The sequence below is a fragment of the Mugil cephalus genome, chromosome 14 (assembly GCF_022458985.1).
Source record: "Mugil cephalus isolate CIBA_MC_2020 chromosome 14, CIBA_Mcephalus_1.1, whole genome shotgun sequence".
NCBI lineage: Eukaryota > Metazoa > Chordata > Actinopteri > Mugiliformes > Mugilidae > Mugil > Mugil cephalus.
The window spans coordinates 25,067,959-25,088,562 of record NC_061783.1 but is presented as its reverse complement, the minus strand read 5'-3'; the positions used below and the strand labels follow the sequence as shown (position 1 = coordinate 25,088,562).

General features: G+C 46.5%; 2 protein-coding genes across 3 annotated transcripts in view; one reads left to right on the top strand and one right to left on the bottom strand.

The window, feature by feature from the left end:
* Positions 1 to 18,756, top strand: part of LOC125019747 (semaphorin-6D-like) — a 29,258-nt gene extending 10,502 nt beyond the window's left edge. Inside the window, exons 12-20 of one of the 2 annotated variants that reach the window (XM_047604713.1) lie at positions 72 to 227; positions 1,348 to 1,521; positions 2,466 to 2,606; positions 5,564 to 5,641; positions 8,477 to 8,535; positions 9,781 to 9,834; positions 12,021 to 12,271; positions 13,483 to 13,608; positions 13,693 to 18,756. In XM_047604713.1, the coding sequence (XP_047460669.1) occupies positions 72 to 227; positions 1,348 to 1,521; positions 2,466 to 2,606; positions 5,564 to 5,641; positions 8,477 to 8,535; positions 9,781 to 9,834; positions 12,021 to 12,271; positions 13,483 to 13,608; positions 13,693 to 14,910 (2,257 nt within the window). In that variant the 3' untranslated portion in view covers positions 14,911 to 18,756. Of the gene's footprint in view, positions 1 to 71; positions 228 to 1,347; positions 1,522 to 2,465; positions 2,607 to 5,563; positions 5,642 to 8,476; positions 8,536 to 9,780; positions 9,835 to 12,020; positions 12,272 to 13,482; positions 13,609 to 13,680 lie in introns of both variants that reach the window. The other variant, XM_047604712.1, reaches the window with a different exon arrangement.
* LOC125020353 (extensin-like) lies at positions 18,716 to 20,589 on the bottom strand. The gene is made up of 2 exons (XM_047605672.1): positions 20,478 to 20,589; positions 18,716 to 19,452 (listed from the first exon to the last, which is right to left on the bottom strand). The coding sequence occupies exons 1-2, from the start codon at positions 20,587 to 20,589 to the stop codon at positions 18,716 to 18,718; spliced, it is 849 nt and encodes a 282-aa protein (XP_047461628.1).
* Positions 20,590 to 20,604: the final 15 nt, after the last annotated feature.

Sequence of the window (20,604 nt, the reverse complement as noted above, 5' to 3'; positions counted from 1 at the left end):
GACACTCGAGCCGAGCATGGTGATTTCATGATGACAGCAGCTTTGACAGGTGGCTCTGTTCTGGTCTGCAGACCCGGGACATGTGCAGGCGACGGCCCGGCTTCAGACTTCAAATCATCGGTTCAGTTTCCAGACGAGATGCTGACTTTCATCAAGTCATATCCACTGATGGATGAAGCCGTCCCTTCGGTCAACGACCGACCCTTCTTCACCAGGACATCCAGCAGGTATCATGTCTCATGTCTGTCCTCGCTGCTACTGGACGACTAGTGTCTCAGACTGAGGCTGAATGTGGCATGAACTCTTATGAAGGGTCAAGGTTCCTGTTCCATCCTGTGCTGCTGATTAGAATCAGATTAAAAGGGTCAGAAACTAATCAGAGCTCATACTGATGATTATCTTCACAGCTGCAGATCTGGATGGATTCATTTCACGTCCTACTCTGCCTCTTGTCCTCTCACCTCTCTGTCTCTGATATCACAGACTTCATATAGAACAACTTCTACACTTCTTTCATGATCAGGAACCATCCAGCTGAAGGAGCACAATGCTCATATTTAGATTTTTACTCACAAATACAAAAGAAAATGCCAGCTAAGTGGTCATTAAGTGGGTACAGTTTTAAATTTACCTAAACGCTTCAACAACGGATCCCAGAAAGAAAAGAGTGCATATTTTATTTTCTCTAATTGTATGAATTGTGTCAGGTCTCTAAACCACAAAGACACGTTGGGTGGATTTTTTGATTTCCAATGCAATAATATTCTTCTACAAGAAAGGCATTGTAGGTTTTACAGGTTTTAACCATCAGTTCATCATCGTCATTATGTCCTCTCTTCTTCTTCTTCTTCTGAGGCTGACTTATGAGCAGCTTTCTAGACTGAAAATAAAGTGTTATTTAAATTAAAGTAAATTAGATTAAAAAAAATTTAAAAAGAAAAAAACCTTCAGACAAGAATGTTCAGAAATCCACTGAAGAGAACATTGAGCATCATCTCCATCAAAGTTTGCTGTAGTGGGGTGGTTATTGGTGTGTTGGTATACCGGTATACGGTGAGCTTACAGTCACAGAGTGGATGGATCTATACGTAAATGGAAACATCTTGTAGAGTCTCCACTAAAACTTAAGGCCATGAGACTTCAGGTACAGGTGACAACAGCAAAAGGAAACAAGAACAAAAGAGCAGACCTTCAGGGGGTAGGAGTCAGTCCAGATATAACTGAGTTACCTGGCTTCCTAATCCATGACTATTCTTCATCTGAGACGGATGGGATCAAAGAATGATGAGACTCAATGTGTATTCTTCAACACCTGGTAAACCGTCCTCTTCTGTTTCCACCCATCAGGTCCAAGCTGACCCAGATTGTGGTGGATGTTTCGGCAGGGCCCTACAAGGACCGGACCGTGATGTTTCTGGGCTCAGAAGACGGACGGGTCCTCAAGGTGCTGGCCAGCATTCACCCCAACATCAGCTCTGGATCCAGACTTCTGGAGGACATCGATGTCTACAACCCGTCCAAGTAAAGACCTGCTGTCCCAGGACTGGGTCCACCTGAGACCTCTAGTCATTAATGTCTGAGGACGTCTGTAATCTTTATAAAATGGGAATCACAACACGACATATCTCCTGGTCCTTGTCTGAATCTGAATTAGAATCTGAATCTGGATCAGCTCTATAGAGGGTATGTACGTGACATCACAGGAAGCTGAACTCTCCATGGTTACGACCACTGAGTGGCAGTGTTAGCTTGAATCATTGGCTTTAACAGCGTCTAAAGTTAACAGCTACATAAACAATGGGGCAGAACTGGTGTGTCATTGACTGGACCATGTGAAAGGCAGCTGGAGATATATTTTAACCATCAACGGACAGTTTATATATGTACATACCTGTTCACAGACAACCAGAATATCTATCAGTGTTCTTGTCACTTTAATTTCTCCAACAAATCTGACCTTCCAGTACGACAACTGTCGAAGCTTGTGTAGCTTTCAGGCGCTCAGGTCAACAAATAAATATCAGGAGAACTACTTTCTGTCAGTGCTCTAGTTCGTACGCATCTGTTGAGTCAAATTGTCCTTAATCTGATCTGATAATCCACATTTTCCCCAGTTGCTGGACTTACTGCTACACTTAGCCATGCTGACGGAGGTTTGTTTTGATTTAGACATTCTGAGGGGTGTAAATGGTGTAAATGCCCCTCAGAGGGGTGTAAATGCATACATAAGCCTAAAATAAATAATAATAAATACTGAACCATCTGTACATCATAAAAATAAAATAAAGGATGAGCACAGATCCATCCATCCATCCATCCATCCATCCATCCATCCATCCATCCATCCAGTACTAGTACAGTGAGCGATGGGACCCCCATACTGTTGGGACATAGGGTTAGGGTCTAAACCACCTCAGATAAAACTGATCCCATGACTGATGCTTGTCCCTGTTTCCTGTGTCCAGGTGTAATGTCCAGGGGCAGGAGGACAGGAGGGTTCTGGGTCTGGAGCTGGACAAAGACCATCACTCCTTGTTCGTGGCCTTCAGCAGCTGTGTGATCCGAGTTCCTCTGAGTCGCTGCAGTCATCACGGAGCCTGTAGAGAGTAAGAGTCAGACTATACTCACTAGATTATATTACATCTTGTACCACCACAACTGTGCCACCACGGTACCCACATTGTAACCACTGTACCGCCACTGTAACCACTGTAACCACTGTACCAACACTGTACCACCAGTGTACCGCGGTACCACCACTATAACCACTGTACCACCAGAGTAACAATGTAACCAACCACCTGTACCTACCATACTGTACCACCATGTACCACTGTACCACCAGAGTAACCAGTGTACCACTGTATCACTACTGCTGTACCACCACCACTGTACCACCATCACCACCACTGTCCACTGTACCACCACTGCTGTACCACCACCACTGTCCACTGTACCACCACCACTGTCCACTGTACCACCACTGCTGTACCACCACCACCACCACTGTTCCACTGTACCACCACTGCTGTACCACCACCACTGTACCACAACCACCACTGTCCACTGTGCCACCACCACTAAACCATCACCACTGTCCACTGTACCACCACCACCACCACTGTTCCACTGTACCACCACTGCTGTACCACCACCACTGTACCACAACCACCACTGTCCACTGTACCACCACTGCTGTACCACCACCACTGTACCACAACCACCACTGTCCACTGTACCACCACCACTGCTCACACTGTCCACTGTACCACCACCACTGTACCACTACCACCACTGCTCACACTTTCCACTGTACCACCACCACTGTACCACTGTACCACTACCACTGTGGCATCCTGCGAACACAACCTTCTTGAATTTGAAAACCTCATAATTTACTGTAATATCAAACTGTTTTTTAAATGTCTTCACAATCATGTCTCACCCCTGTTTTCTGCACTGATAAAAAGACGTTGGACATGAAGTCAAGCAAACACACGAGCCTCCTACAATGGTAACTGTATTGTTCCTAGGTGCACAACATCATTTGGACAGTCTGCCTTCTCAGTTAAAGGGGTTCACCTATGGAATACTCTACCCACTTACCTAAATAGAGATTGATGCAAACGCTTTCAACAGAGAGCTTAAAGCATGACTAAAAGCAAAACAATGCTTTTTTCTTTTTTCTTTCCTTACTTTCTCTCATTTTAGCATTGTTCTTAATAGTACTATTATGTTAATTATCCTGTCTGTTCCATTTCCTAACATTGTAGGAAACTGTACCACCACCACTGTTCCAGTGTACCACTACCACTGTTCCACTCTACCACCACTGTTTCACTGTACCACTACCACTGTTCCACTCTACCACTACCACTGTTCCACTACCACTTTTCCACTCTACCTCTACCACTGTTCCACACTACCACTTTTCCACACTACCACTACTCTACCACCACCACTGTTTTACTGTACCACCACCACTGTTCCACTCTACCACTACCACTGTTCCACACTACCACTGTTCCACTCTACCACTACCACTGTTCCACTCTACCACCACTGTTGCACTCTACCACCACTACTGTTCCACTGTACCACTACCACTGTTCCACTCTACCACTACCACTGTTCCACTACCCCTGTTCCACTCTACCACTACCACTGTTCCACTGTACCACTACCACTGTTCCACTCTACCTCTACCACTGTTCCACTACCTCTTTTCCACTCTACCTCTACCACTGTTCCACACTACCACTACTCTACCACCACCACTGTTTCACTGTACCACTACCACTGTTCCACTCTACCACACTACTACTGTTCCACTGTACCACTACCACTGTTCCACTACCACTGTTCCACTCTACCACTACCACTGTTCCACTCTACCACCACCACTGTTCCACTCTACCACCACCACTGTTCCACTCTACCACCACTAATGTTCCACTCTACCACTGTTCCACTCTACCACTACCACTGTTCCACTACCACTTTTCCACTCTACCTCTACCACTGTTCCACACTACCACTACTCTACCACCACCACTGTTTCACTGTACCACTACCACTGTTCCACTCTACCACCACCACTGTTCCACTGTACCACTACCACTGTACCACTAGCACTGTTCCACTGTACCACTACCACTGTTCCACTACCACTTTTCCACTCTACCTCTACCACTGTTCCACACTACCACTACTCTACCACCACCACTGTTTCACTGTACCACTACCACTGTTCCACTCTACCACCACCACTGCTCCACTGTACCACTACCACTGTACCACTAGCACTGTTCCACTGTACCACCACCACTGTTCCACTCTACCACTACCACTGTTCCACTGTACCACCACTATTCCACTCTACCACTACCACAGATCCACTACCACTGTTCCACTCTACCACCACCACTATTCCACTCTACCACTACTACAGATCCACTACCACTGTTCCACTCTACCACTACCACTGTTCCACTGTACCACCACTATTCCACTCTACCACTACCACAGATCCACTACCACTGTTCCACTCTACCACCACCACTATTCCACTCTACCACTACTACAGATCCACTACCACTGTTCCACTCTACCACTACCACTGTCCCACTGTACCACTACCACCACCGCCTATAAAACAATCCTCTGGTCATCCATGTCTCTGTAGAAGACTGTCTCTGGTGGACGTCCCAGACTGTGGTTTTAGCCTAAACCAGTTTGAGGCCATCCCAGACTACCAAGCTACAAACAAATGCCAGTCGACCTCTTTCAAGGATAACAACACAAATAAAACAGCTTAAAATACATGAAATGATAAAAACAAAAATTAGGAAGGGAGACACTGATGCTCACAAACTGCCACATTCATCTCATCTGCTTTGTTTCATCTGACCTTTTCTTTCTCTCCATCCTTGTTCGTCTTTTCGTCTACCTTCAGTCATCTCCACTTTCTTTTTCCCTCGTTCTCTTCCCCTTCACTAAACTGTAATTCAGAGTGGATTTCTGGACCAGACTTTATTGATGAGGTGTCGCTTTGTCTGTCCAGGGCCTGCCTGGCGTCTCGTGACCCGTACTGCATCTGGCTTCGGACCGGGAGTTGTGCCAACATGGCGCCAGGTTTCAAGTACGTCTTATTTTCCATTTACTCTCCATCGATCTGACGTCTAATAAAGCTCCGACGTCTCGTATATGTGAGGGATGTAAATCAGAGGTAGAGCTGGGCGGATGTCTGTTGCTGTAAACCTCTTCTTGTAAACTCACAGTTGAGTTCGGTTTGTTCTCTGAGGACAGTAAACACTTTGGTTCATGATGATCTTTTTTGGCTCCCGGAACGGGGGGGTGCTCATTCTGGTCCAGGGGTAACGTTCAGATCAGTTTCATCTCAAGGGACCGGACCAGTAACACAACAGAATAATTACTTTTAATTAACGACAAATCCAGATGTTTCCCTTTGTTTTAGTGCAAAGAAGAGTGAGGAGATCAGGAGGATGTTTATATTTAACAAAATAGAAAGAAAATCAAAAGAATTATCAGAGTAATCTGGGCTCATGTCTAGTCCTGGGTCTAGGTCTGTCTAGTCCAAGTCTGGGTCTGTCTAGTCCTGGGTCTGGGTCTGTCTAGTCCTGGTCTGAGTCTGTCTAGTCCTGGTCTCAGTGTCTGAATAAACCAGTGAAATTAGAGATAGAAGTTATTGTCATTGATAAATTAAAGTCTTTTATGTAAGTTTTTGTAAATTCCTGCTGTGGACCAGATTACAACCTCTGGTGGACCACTCCTGGCCCACGGGCCGTATGTTTGACACCTGTGCTTCAGAGTCAGTTTCTCTGCAGTGTGACCCTCAGTGGCCACTTTATTAGGTATGTCTGTGAAGGTTGTCAGTCATATCTCTAAAGAGTCAGATGTTTGTAGGGTTTTAAACCCTGACTCTCCACCAGAAGAAGAAGCTTCTTTGTGGATCTAGTGGGAGGAACCAAAATGGAGAACAGAGTTTTCTTCTGTGTTTGAGTTGCATCAATCAATCACATGGATCAGTGGCTCCCATTGGTCCAGATCAGATCACACCCACCACTCTGAATCATTCCTGTAACTCGGCAACAGAATGACCCCGAAGGAGGGTCATTTTAGTAATAATCCAGGAAGTAACCAGGTGGTAAATCAGGAAGCAATGCAGGAAGTAAATCAGGTAGTGAAAGGGTAGTAAACCAGGAAGTAATGCAGGAAGTAAACGGGAAGTAAACAGGTAGTAAACCAGGAAGTAAATGGGAAGTAAACAGGTAGTAAAGCAGGAAGTAAACAGGTAGTAAACCAGGAAGTAATGCAGGAAGTAAACAGGTAGTAAACCAGGAAGTAAACGGGAAATAAACAGGTAGTAAAAAGAATGGAAAACTAGGGAGTAAACCAGGAAGTAAACCAGGAAGTAAACAGGTAGTAAAGCAGGAAGTAAAGCAGGAAGTAAACAGGTAGTAAACCAGGAAGTAAACAGGAAGTAAAGCAGGAGGTGACGATGAGGTTCAGTTGTGACTTCTCTGTAGGATCCAGACCAGATGTTGCAGCAGCTGGGTGGAGAAGTGGAGAAAAGGTCATAACACTTGGTATATAATTTATAACATTTTCTCTTGATCTGTTTTCTTTGTTTAATTTGAGACTTATTTGGATGTTTTAAAGTCTGTTTATTTCTTTGCTGTCTAGTTACTCAGTAGTGATGCACGAGTAGAAGATGTCACAGTGTTTCCCTGTGTTCCTCCTTCACTCAGACTCAGTAAACCTCTCACACAGACATTTACTGCTGCAGCCATTAGACTCCATGTTTAGTGATGCTGCGCTGCAGCGGTGGGGTGTCCCGTCGGCCTGCGGGAGTTTCTGACTGATGGTATTTCTGGATGAGGAGGCTGCTCAGCTCCCCCAGGATTAAAACCAGCCCAGAGAGGCTGGCGTGGAAATGATATCACTTCGATTAGTATGTGGGGGGGGAACGGTGGAATAACCGGCGGTTTGGCATCACATCGATCGGCCTGAAGCCTCGTGGAGTGGGCGCGAGCTACCTGACACTTTGGAGTTATTGATTGGAAGGAGGTGCAGGGAACACATTTTATTTGAGAAGCTAGTCACTGCTGCAGAGTGAGTGTTTCTCATCCTGCCTCAGCATATTGATGAACTCCGTTCCATCCTCAGAAATGTGTCTGGAATTTAGAGTCAGACTAAAAGCTTTGGGGAATTTGGAGAAGAACTTAAAGAGCGTCTGTCAACTAGAACCCAGCCAATGAGGAGAGGAGGACGGTTGGATCTGTTTCCGGTCCCACAGAGAAAACTCCAGGAATGAATTCGATGTGTTGTTGTGATGCTGATAATATTCAGAATGAATCATAATAATCAGAAGAACAGATGGTTTGCAGAGCTCTCATTTTAAATCATGGTTGAACCTTTGTGTGTTTTCTGGATGCGTTTTCATCCGAACGTCTGAAGATGAAGGAACCATAAACAACAGATATCACTGAGTAAATGTCACACTGCTGGGTTAAAGAGGAATCCAGATCTAAACCTCAGTGTCTCCAGACACACATTCAGTGAGTAGGTACATAAACGTGTTTATAGGCAACATTAAATACATTTAAAATAAATAAACTTCTGTAACCTCTTCAGTCCTGGGGAGGTGCTATTAATATTTCCTCCATGTTATTAAACTAACAGTTCCAAGCTGCTTCATATCAGTATTTCAATAGAGCCAAGGACAGGTGTCATGTGTGGACCACGTAGTTTGATCCGTCGCCTCCTGTCCTCTGACCAACTATGTCACTAAATCTAATTAAACGTCGTCTTTGCTCGTTATCTAGTTACCGTGGAGATCCAGGCCTGATTGAATTCCTAGGCAACAGTAACCCACGGCAACCGTTGTGAGGGGATGAGAGGATGCTCCATGTCTGGTCGATGTTTCATTCCTTTGTCTTTTCTGTCTCTGCAGGGCCGGATTTGAACAGGACATCGATGGAGAGCACCCCCCCCACCCCACCAGCTGTCACGGTGAGGACAAGGAAGGGGGGGGGGGTCAAGTTCACACACAGTGGTGTTAAAGTGTTTTCCCCTTCCTGATTTAAATGTCTCACATCATCAAACTAATTTAAAAGTCAACCAAAGTATATGATCCATTCATTTAAATGAAGGTTTTTATTACTGAGGGACTCTAGATCCAGACCTCCGTGGTCCTGAGCTGAAGCGGTCCTCTCCTAAACCTGATCCCTGGTTTAGTTTAGTTCCTCTTGTCTTTACAGAGTTGTTGTAGTTCAGCCTCATTGGAGGGTTCTCCAGATCATTGGAGGGTTCTCCAGCATCAGCCTCCAGTTTAAGGTCCGGCCTTAGCATCTCGGTAGGATCCAGACCTGGATCCAGGTCTGGACTCTGACTAGGCCCCTCCACAGTCTTCATGTACTTGGTCTCCATCCGTTCAGAGATGGACTAGATGCTGGGTTCTTTATTATTGTCGAGTTCTGTTCAGAGAGATGGACGTTCTCCTTCAGGGTTCTTAGGGAGAACCAGAACTCATGGTTCCATTTATCACAGTAAGTCTTCCGGGTCCTGAAGACCAGCACCCTACCAGGACCAGTTTTTACTGCTGCTGTCAGTGACTCCAGATGGAACGGAGTCCAGCTTTAGTCTTGTCCTGAAGTCTTGGGGGTCCTCCAGGTGGTCCTGGTCTTTTTGTTCTTGTAGGTCAGCAGTGGTTCTGGTCTTGAGGTCCATGTTAGTCCGGTCTCTTTCTGGACTCTGACCTTAACCGAACCCAGTGAGGCTGCAGGTCTCTGGATGTTGTTGTGGGTCTGTTGTGGCCTCGTGGATGAGGGGTCTCTGAGAGGTCTCAGGGGGTCATGGTGGTGATCCAGCCTCTCTTGGGAAGGTTCTCCACTGGTCCATGTGTGGATAATGGTTCTCACCGTGGTTCCCTGGAGACCCACAGCTTTAGAAATGTCTTCAGAACCTTTTCCAGACTCCTGGATCTCAGTGACGTTCTCTCTCATGTGTTCTTGAATGTCTCTGGATCTGGGCCTGAGGTCCAGCTGTGGAGGATCTCTCTAGGACCAGGTCCTGTTGAAGGTGTTTCTGGACTGAGATCAGGTCTAGGTGGGGCTGGAGGAACTGGACTCAGGCCCACTTTTACTCCACTGTAGATGTTGTGGTTAGGGAAGAACATAAAGTCAGCCCACAGTCCTCCTGAATGAGTGAATGAGGGAACGAGTGAATGGGATGTGACGTTTGTCGTGTTTCTTGCAGCCGACATTTTGGCGACAACACGGAACCAGGAGTCTGCAGCCGACTCCTCCTACGGTAAGAACCTCGCTCCATTCATCATCATCATCATCATCATCATGAAGATGGTGATGAAGGTGTCTCAGCTCCTTCTCTCTCTCGCTTCATTAACACCAGCTGATTGAAGGTAGCGTGGGTGGGAGGATGTTCTTACCTCTCCTCATTAGATGAACCCTCTACTGGACGTCTCAGACTAGATATTAGATTAGATTAGATTGGATTACATATTACATAAAATATTAGATTAGATTAGATTAGATTAGATTAGATTAGATATTAGATTAGATATTAGATTAGATTAGACTAGATTAGAGATTAGATCAGATATTAGATCAGATTAGAGATTATATTAGAGATTAGATTAGATTAGATATTAGATTAGATTAGATTAGATTAGATTAGATTAGATATTAGATTAGATTAGATTAGATATTACATTAGAGTACATTAGAGATAGATAAAGGGAACACGAAATAAATAATAAGCAGTAGCTTCCTAATGATACTGAACTATTACAGTATTGGCTCCATAATAAATGAGGTGAGTTGGTGGAGAGATCTAGTCCTCCTCAGTCCCCCACTTAGAGGGGACATTAGTAGTCTAGATCTTAAAGCTCAACTAAAACCAGAAAGGCCTCTATGTAAAAGTATGTTTTAAACAGAGACTGAGAGGGAGATCATTTCACCCTTCATTAAATCTGAGAAACATATATATATACTACTAATAATAAATCAGTAGAGGTCATGATATATGATGTTCATCCGTTAATGTACCAGGATCATAATTAATAATGTGTGTTCTCTGTATTTACTGTAGGTGTGAACTGAGTTACCAGCTGAATAAATTAGCATTAACATTAGCCAGTAACTGGTGGAGGTAGAGCAGAGACCTGACCCTAGACCACCGAGGGATCCAGTTTGACCAACAGGAGGAGGAGGAGGAGGAGGAGGAGGAGGAGGCCTAACCCTAGGTTCCTAGATTCTATTCTCATCCCTCTTCCCTCATCTCCTCCTTCCTTTCTCCTGCACCTGTGATCCACCTGTTCCTCATTAGGGCCAATGATGTCACTGAAAGTACAGCAGACCATCCTTAGGCTGAACAATCACAAGAAAGAGGTGGTCAAATCATCACTTTGGTTCATTCTGAGTACAAAAAAAGTCCTGGAGAACAGAGGACAAGAGTGGTGGACGATCACAGGATCCTTTCACAGCATCTCCAGGTAGTAGATGCATCAGTATCTAACACGTCCTGAGACTAAATGCAGAGGCTTCACCACAAGGTGCAAACCATCAATCAGCCTCAAAAACAGAAAGGCCACATTACACTTTAGCAAAAAAGAGAAACCTCTGAAGACACCAGCCCCCCAGTTCTAGGACAGCATTGTTTGAACAAATGATGGGAAGAAGAAATAACGCAGGAGGCTCCTAAGGACACCACATCTCCTGTAAAACATGGTGGACACAGTGTGATGCATGGACATACGTGGTGTTTATTTATGATGACAGAAGACAGAAGCAACCAGATGAACTCTAAAGCACATAGAGAGATACTTTGTTATTATTATTATCAGTATTATTATTATTATTTACTTAATTCAGCCAAATGCACCAACGTTTATTTGACGGTGCTTCACAGATGGACATAACCAAAAACATAGAGTGGATCAACCCAGGAGGTTTTAAAGCCACAAACTGGAATATTCTGCAGTATCTGAGTCAGTCACCAGATCAAGCTTACTCAACACGATCAAGCTGCATTTAATTTATTTAAGACTAAACTTAGGACAGAAAGACCAGAAAACGAACAACAACTAAAGACGGCTGCAGTAAATCCTGGTGAAGCGTCACCAGGGAGGAAACCCAGCATCTGGTGACGTCCATGGGCTCCAGACTTCAGTCATTACTAACAATACCATACAAATAATGTTCATTTATCCAATTACGTTTGAGCCCCTGAAGTGAGGAGGCTTTGTTTAAAACGGTTGCTGTTCCTAAATGCTTCATAGGATGTTTTTGTTCAGCCTCTTGTATTTAACCTAAAAGTCTGTTCTTCAACTCATCTCAGCCGTTTCATTTCAGACCCACCGTGGTGTCATGTAGAGCCCAGATCATCAGAAGATGGTCTCTTTGTTTTGGTTTCATTTTCCAACATGGCTGCCTCCACACAAACACTATGTCCTGTCTCCGTGTCTCCTTGTCCTCCAGGCGTCCGTGGTCTCCCAGACATGGACCAGCGAGTGTCTGCCAACGTCCACTACACCCTCCTGATCGCCTGCGTGCTGGTGGCCTTCTTCCTGGGCGCCATCTTGTCAGGTTTCCTGGTGTCGTGCTACTGCAGCCGGAGCGCCGCCCACCGGGCCCGGAGGCTGGGGAAGGACCCCGAGGCCTCCCTGCCCCACGCCCTGTCGCTGAGATCCCTGGCCAAGCTCAACGGGCTGCTGGACGGCCCTCCCAAGGTATCTGAGCCATGAAGAGCAAGGTTTTATTGTCACAGCTAGATACAGTTTATCAGCTCTTTGGCTCAGGAGGAAGAAAAATAGAAACTATAGCAGCATAAAGATAAAAAAAACACAACACAATAAAATAAAAACTATACAATAAAAGAACACAGGGAACAGAACAGGGAACACAGGGAAACCAACATTTAAGACAGTGGAGTGTATGTGGACTGGAGAGTACACATAATAAAGACATATATATATTTACTGAAGGAGAAGTTGAAGGTGTGAGGAATTTGACGTCTTCATTTAAATCCTGTTTGATTAACTACCACAGGTGTCAAACATACGGCCCGTGGGCCAAAAGCAGCCCAGCAGAGGCTCTGATCTGGTCCACAGCAGGAATTAGTACAAAGTACAAAACTACAAAGAAGACTGGAATTTATCACTGAGAAAAACTTCTGTCTCTAATTTATCCACTGGTTTAATCTAGACCAGGACCAGACAGAACCAGGACTAGTCAGAACCAGGACTAGACAGACCAGGACTAGACAGAACCAGGAATAGACAGAACCAGGACCAGACAGACCAGGACTAGACAGACCAAGACCAGACAGACCCAGACTAGAGAGACCAGACAGACCAGGACCAGTCAGACCAGGACCAGACAGACCAGGACTAGACAGACTAGACAGAACCGGGAGCAGACAGACCAAGACCAGACAGACCAGGACCAGACAGACGAGGACTAGACAGAACCAAGACTAGACAGACCAGGACCGGGACCAGACAGAACCAGGACTAGACAGAACCAGGACCAGTCAGACCAGGACCGTGATTATCATTAAGACATTTAATTTTTTACTTTTTGTTATTATTTATCCAGGTTAGTCCCACTGAGACCAGGGACCAGTTTTACCAGAGAGACCTGGTCAAGTTACACAGTCACAGAAACAAACAACAAATACATTAGAACATTCTTCATTAAAACACTAATGTCAAAGTCTGGAGTTGTTGTTATCTTTAGTTATTGTTCTGTTACTGGTCTGAATGTGGCCCCTGGACTAGAACGAGCCTGACCCCCCTGGTCTAGACCACGGATCATAATAAACTCGACCTCAGACCCCTTTAGACTCAGCTATGAGCGACGTCAGAGGATCTGGAGGAGGACCTGGAGGGAGACTGGTCCTGAGCTCTTCCTCCTCTTCTGTCTTTTCCTGCTGTTTCAGGAGGACAAGCTGGACATGTCCACACCAAAGATGTACAGCTCCTTCATTCCCAACGACCGGGGGGAGGCTCACCTCCACACCTCAGGACACCAGGGCCTGGGAGACCTGGACCTCAGCCTGTCTCAGGTAGAAGTGGTTCTTATGTCCTCCTCAGAGTCTCGTCCATCTGATGCTGTAACTTCTTTAATGTTTGTCTAGTCTCTGTCTCAGGGGGACGGGGAGCTGTCTGGTCTGCCCACCCCCGACTCCACGCCGGAGCTCCCCATCAAGAACATGAAGGCCCTGCGCCACCATCACTACGAGAAGAACCAGAACTGCAACAACCCCAGACCAGGACCCAGCTCCTCCTCTGGGACCAGTCTGGGCTTCATGGCCGTCGTCGGCAACTCTCTGAGCCAACAGGCGTGTCCTGTCTCTCATCACCACGGCAACGGGGCGACCCACGGGGCAGCCACCTCCTCCACGTCACTGCACCTCCCCGAGGAGAGGAGAGTGTCTTCAAAGGATGACCGAGGAGGAGGAGCAGGAGCAGGAGTAGAAGGAGCAGTAGGAGGAGCAGCCCCTCCCCACCACCGCTCCCAGCAGTCCCTCCCTCAGTCGGTGGTGGACGTGTCGGCGCTGGACGAGCTGCTCAAACACATCCATGAGGTCAGCGCCTCAGGAACCGGAGGCATCAAGGTCCTCACCTCCACCTCCTCGTCCTCCCTGTTCCCCGGGCCGTCCTGCTCCTCCTCCGTCTCCTCCTCCTCTGAGGGCCATCATCCTCACCACAGTCACCGCGGCCCCACCCGCACCCATCACTACAACCAGCAGCAGATCCCTGAGCCCGAGTCCTATTACAGCACCTCCCCCCTGCCGAGGGACGGCCTCCCCAAACATCTGGACGCTCCTCTTCTGACCTCCACCTTCTCTTCAGCCACTTCTTCATCTTCATCATCCTCCAACAACCCCACCTCCTCCACCTCCATCCCATCCTCCTCCTCTTCCTCGTCCTCCACTCCTCTCCAGCAGCAGGTGATACCAGAGAGACCAGGAGGAGGAGGAGGTGGAGGAGGTATTTCTGTGGCCCGCCACCACTCCCAGCGACACTCCCTCATCAAGATGGGGAGTGGGGGCGGAGCGGTTCCTCGCCACCACAGCTTCAACCAGCGTGGGACGCAGCACCTACACTTCCTGGCCAGAATGAACAACAACAACAGCAGCAACAACAACATGAACAGCAGCTCCACCAGCACTGGGGGCCGGTGGCCCCCCGTCTCCAGCTCCTGCCTCACTCGGCAGCACAGCTACAGCGAAGGACCACATGCACAGCGAGCACCAATCGTCCGGAGAACAGCGTCGCTTAAGCCCCAAGTTCCACCCAAACCGCTCTTCCTGCCAAATGCTGCGACATCGCTGGCAGCAGAGAACCGGAAATTCAACTACTGAGACTAGGGGGGAGTAAAGGTCTAAAAGAGGGTGGTGATGGGCCAAAAAGACAAAAGGGACATGAAAGCTTTCTGTCCCCATCACTTCCTGCCGAGAGGATGCCGGGCTCCTTAATGATTCAGGAGGACCTGAGGCCTGAAAACCCTGATTAATGCAGTGTTCTTATAAGAGCTTTGATCCTTGTCCCTCGTTGTTGCACCGTGGCACGAAAGCAGGGAACTGGATTTGTGCAGACCACTGCCTGACACCATGGAGTTGGAGTTGAGGTCTTTTCCACAGGAGACCTCTGGAGGATGATTCCTTCTCTTTCCTCTGGACAGGAACCCCAAAGGAAACAGAGCAACAGATGTTAACTGAGCTGAGGAGCTCAGGCTTCTTTTATACCATATTGGTATCTGAACAACAGAACACATGAGCAAGTGATGGATGAGGCTTTTCTGATCATTCATCCACACTCCTTCACTTTAATCATTCATACGACTTCATTGATTCTTTATTGATAAATGAATTCTCCTCCAAAATTCATCTAGTCAGGCCACAAAGGTTCTCATCCTCTCATCATATATATCCGATAAAACAAGATGAGACAAAGACATCTGGACGAGAAGACGTTTCAGCTCTTTTTGACTCACCTGGTCCTGGTCCTGAATTTGAACATATCTGTGTTGATGGACCCGGTGGTTTTGTGATGATCCATTAATGTTAGATTAGATCTCGGTCCTCCTCTGACCAGACAGAGGTTCCCTACTTTCTAAAGGACAGAGTCTAGACATTAATGGACCATCAGAACAGGTTCCTCCAGGTCTGGGACCACATCCAGGTCTAGGTTAGTGTCCGGTTATTATCGCTCTAGTCATGTGACCTTCAGGTGATAAAAACCTGATCTCTCCCCCAGACATTTAGAGCTGATGTAGAGTCTTCTAGTCCAGATGAGATAGTTATGATGAAACTGTCCCACAGTGGATCATCTTTGTCCGTCCATAAGGACAGCGTGGGTCTGTCCTCTGAATGGTCATGAAGACGAGGACTGAGGTTTCTAGCAGCGTCCTGATGTCAGACTAGTTTCTGTTGATGGACTGATGAGAGGACTCTGAGAACCATGAGCTGACTCTGGTGAATGTTTCTGATTCACTCTACTTCAGGCTCTTAACGTCTGTGGGGGTGTTGCTTCACAGTTTCTCTAAAAATACAAAGATGTGAAGAGAATGCTCTTTTTCTCCCAGTGTTTATCCAGAACAGGCAACATGTTGAGGCAACAGAGAGGAGCAATACTGCCAGCAACAGCAATAAAAGTTGGTGACTGAACCGGGATTAAATCCTGGAAATGAAAGCATGAGTGGAAGAGAAGTTAAGGGGGTGAATTAATCCGCTGCCCCGCTGCAGGTTCATTTTGAACTGGAAAAGTTCTGACGCCAAAAATAAAGATTAAGAACGGCCCTGATTCCCCAACATGTCCCGTTCTCTGGTAACCCAGCTGGCTGGTCTCTGAGCAGGTTTGAGCCTGGCCGGGCGGATTTCTGCTCCAAAGACACAACTGATGGACGGACTCAGGTGCTTCTCCTGTTCTGGTGAAAAAAGGAATTTGCTCACGTTTTCCATGGAACTATTCCTTGGTGGTGCCTTCAAGGAGGCTCTGAAACCTGTTAATAATTGTAAAGGAAGTAAAAGCACCACGTGTCGGCATGAAGCCACACACTAAAACTTTAGAAGCAGGATTTCAAAAAAATTGGGTTTTTAGATTCACAAATGCAACAAAGAAACATGAATAATAATAATAGTAATAAATGTGCACAGAATAGTTGGTCTGAGTTGAATGAACATTGTGTTATTTCAACTTGCACCGTTAACTGTAGCTTCTCAACATTAAACTAATTAACGTCAGTGGTTTAGTTTCTCCTCAAAGTCAAACACAATTCAAACCAAACCAACTGAGCTTCTGTCACTGAGCTCCTACCACATCACAACCAAAGCAGTCTCACTGGAACCGACCCGACTTCAGCTGTTTTCTTATTTAAAAATAAATAAGAAATAAACTGTTCCCTTATTGATCCCTCACGGGGAAATTCAATCTAATTCAATCTATTAATATTATTAACGTTTCTAACCATAAATGTTTCCATAAGTCTTCCAAAAAGCTTTGAGAGAATCTTTCTCGAGTCTTTGAATGGTTCTGGGTGGTGTTCTGGGTTCTGGGTGGAGTGACGGATGTTCCACCAAGGTTTTAAGGAATCCCAGGGCTGAATGTGTTTCTCAACAGAAAGTAGAATACCAAATACCTCCATAGAAGGGAGGTCCAGAACTCTTCTGGATGTTCTAATGGGGTGTGAGTTCTCCAGGGGATCTGGAAAGGTCTTAATGATGTTTGAGGAGGATCCAGACGTCCATGAGGAAATGTTCAGAGTCCCAGATTTAGACCTTTGTCTTTAAGTTGTTCCTAAAGATCTTTCGACCTTTAGGAACAGCAGACAGACATCTATCAATCATTGGGAAGAATTAGAGACAAGAGGAGACCAGAACATATCTGAAGTACGACAACAGGAAAATGAGCAGAGATCAATAACCAGCAGCTGGAGGGAAGTTTGGTCATTGAATGAAACATCCAGGAGGCGGCGGTGATGCTGCAGCAGAGAGTTCCTGAAGGTTCCCGGTCTGGTCTGCTGCAGACAGCCGAGCCGGCTCTGCACCAAATGATGCAACGCTGACAGCTGGGGTGGGGGGGTCCTGAATGTATAGCACCTGTTGTAAAAGTGGTGGTGCATCGGCTGCTCTGAACCAGAAGGAGTGGTTCAGGTCTAATAAAAACAGCAGTTTGATACTGAGCGGCTGTAGAGAGGGATTCGTGTCACGGCCGACGTTTGAGTAGCTTACATCATCCTCTTTCATCTCTGACCCCAAACTGTTTCATGTAGTTACCAGAGATCACTAGGGGAGTCACAGTTAGAAGAGAAATCTGTTTCTGAGTCTTCTCCGGAGGACTACGCTGCAGGATTGTGTTCATTCCCCCATTTAACCTCGTTCAACAACCAACATACAACATTTACATGAACCTTACATTACTGTGCTGCATTCAAGGACCCTCTGAAATGAGAGGAGTCTTGGTCTGCTGGTCAAATGTGTGGCTGCAGACACAGATCAAGAAAACAAACTAAAAGAAATGTTACAAACTAAATTTGTTCTAAATCACTGATTCCTCGGTGCAGACCTGTCCTCCAGCCAGCTCCTAAAAACTCCACCTGGACCTTCTCCCTTTTATGTCACTGTAACCGGAATGTCTTTGAGGTTTGGACTGTTATTCAGACAAAACAGTTTTTGTCAAATACCAGAAACTGGATACATTTAGCTTTACTTCTTGTATTTACACATTCAAATTACTAGGACTAACCTGCTGTTTGTCCAGATGTTAATTCACAGTTGAGAACGTTTCTCGTTAGTCGTGCTGTAAAGAAACGTACCTGGTTGGTGCTTGAGGTCGCCCTGAAGGCTTCTCCCTCTCCAACAGGCCTCAGACAGCCAGCCCGGTTTCCAGACTCCTCCTCTGAAAGATAGAAAAGCTGATGTTCATTTGTGATACAACTGAATGTTTTCACTGGGTGCTACTACGGAGACGCTGCAGAGAAGAAACACTGCAGCTCGTTTTATAAAAGGCTTTTTGTATCAGATGCACTTGTAACCTTGAGAATAAATCTGTTCATTTTGTGGTGTTGCTGTGGAGACGCTGTGATGGAATCACAGTGCCCCCTGGTGGGCCACACCTGAACGACAATGTAATATTTCAACCACTATTATGTTACTGTACTGCTAATACTTAACAACGATGGTGTAAATAAAGGCTTATGTGGAATATCACTGAGAGTCGGGGGTGGGGTGGGGGGGGTGGGGGGGTTGAAGGGGTTCTGGGGGGTTGGAGGGGCTCTGGGTGGTTGAAGGGGTTCGGTTCTGGGTGGTTGAAGGGGTTCTGGGGGGTTTGGAAGGGTTCTGGGGGGTTGGAGGGGTTCTGGGTGGTTGAAGGGGTTCTGGGTGGTTGGAGTGGTTCTGGGGCGTTGAAGGGGTTCTGGGTGGTTGAAGGGGTTCTGGGGGGTTGGAGGGGCTCTGGGTGGTTGAAGGGGTTCTGGGGGGTTGGAGGGGTCTGTGGTGGAGGCTCGGGTTGAAGGGGTTCGGGGGTTGGAGGGTTGGTGAAGGGTTCGGTTCTGGGGGGGTTGGGTGAGGGCTTCTGGGCGTTGAAGGGGTTCTGGGGGGGGTTGGAGGGGCTCTGGGTGGTTGGAGGGGCTCTGGGGGTTGGAGGGCGGTGTTGGAGGGTTGGGTTGAAGGGGTCTGGGTTGAGGTTGGGGTTGAAGGGGTTCGGTTCTGGGTGGTTGAAGGGGTTCTGGGTGGTTGGAGTGGTTCTGGGGCGTTGAAGGGGTTCTGGGGGTTGGAGGGGCTCTGGGTGGTTGAAGGGGTTCGGTTCTGGGTGGTTGAAGGGGTTCTGGGTGGTTGAAGGGGTTCTGGGGGGTTGGAGGGGTTCTGGGGGTTTGAAGGGGTTCTGGTGGACTTCCGGAGGATCCACTGAGGTTAAAGGAAACCCAGAGACCAGCAGAGCTTCATGAGAGTCACTGAGGAAGTTCTCACGTGCTTTGAATGTGTTTGAATAATCATGTGTCTCAACAGGAACCAGAACTCCCAGCTGTAAATGCCTCGTTAGAAGGAAGGTCCAGAAGTCCTCTGGATGTCTGAATGGGGTGTGGGTTCTTGGGGTGCTATATGAAGACCACTTCTTCAGGTGCTCAGAGAACTGATTAGGATGTAACCTGAGTCCACTGGAGCGCTAAGACAGGGATCGGGGTCCTGGGGGATCACCAGTGGGGTTGAGTTGGATTCTAGGAGTGTGTGTGGGAGGTGTTCCTGGAGTACTGTTTGAGGAGATATTTATTTATTACACTCAGTTATTCTGCTAAGTTTGAATGAACATGAAGCCTGAAGCGCTCTGCTGCCATCTACAGGACTTTGTTTTACAGACTTTCCATTGATGACGTTTGAATTTTATTCGATTAGCTGCTGATTCTCAGCACCGGTACATTCGTTCCAGATCAGCGTTATCTGAGACCCTATGTAATGTCGTCTTCCTCAGTACGGTAAAATCTCAGCTCTACAGATGAAGCTACTGAGAAGAACGAGTAATCTAGGGGGACAGAGTAACACTAACAGATTCAGTCAAGATTGTTCACACTAGAACTTTGTATTTTTTGCATGAGATGTGTTCTGACACAAGTCAGTTAAAAGATAAAAAAGACCATAAAAGAATAAACATAAGATTGAGCTTTTTAAATCACCTGGTTTTATTATTTCAGTAAATATCGTTCAGTTCTCGTTAGATAAAAACTCCAGACTTGTGTGTCCAGGTTGTTGTACCACCACTGACTGAGGGTTTGTTCTTCCAGCCCCTCGCCGTCATTGGATGACAAGTAAAAAGGTTTTCATCCAATGACAGCGAAGCCACGTCCGATGCATCTGCATCAGTTTGCACCAGAGTAGAAATGTCTGTTAAAATATAGAAGATATAAAAATATACGTCTCGTCCTCCTCGTTCTGACCCTTGACTCCAGAAATCTTTGACACTGTCTTCCTCGAGTCTTTGAAGGGTCTGGTGGACTTCTGGAGGATCCACTGAGGTAAAAGGAAACCCAGAGACCAGCGGAGATTCATGAGAGTCACTGAGGA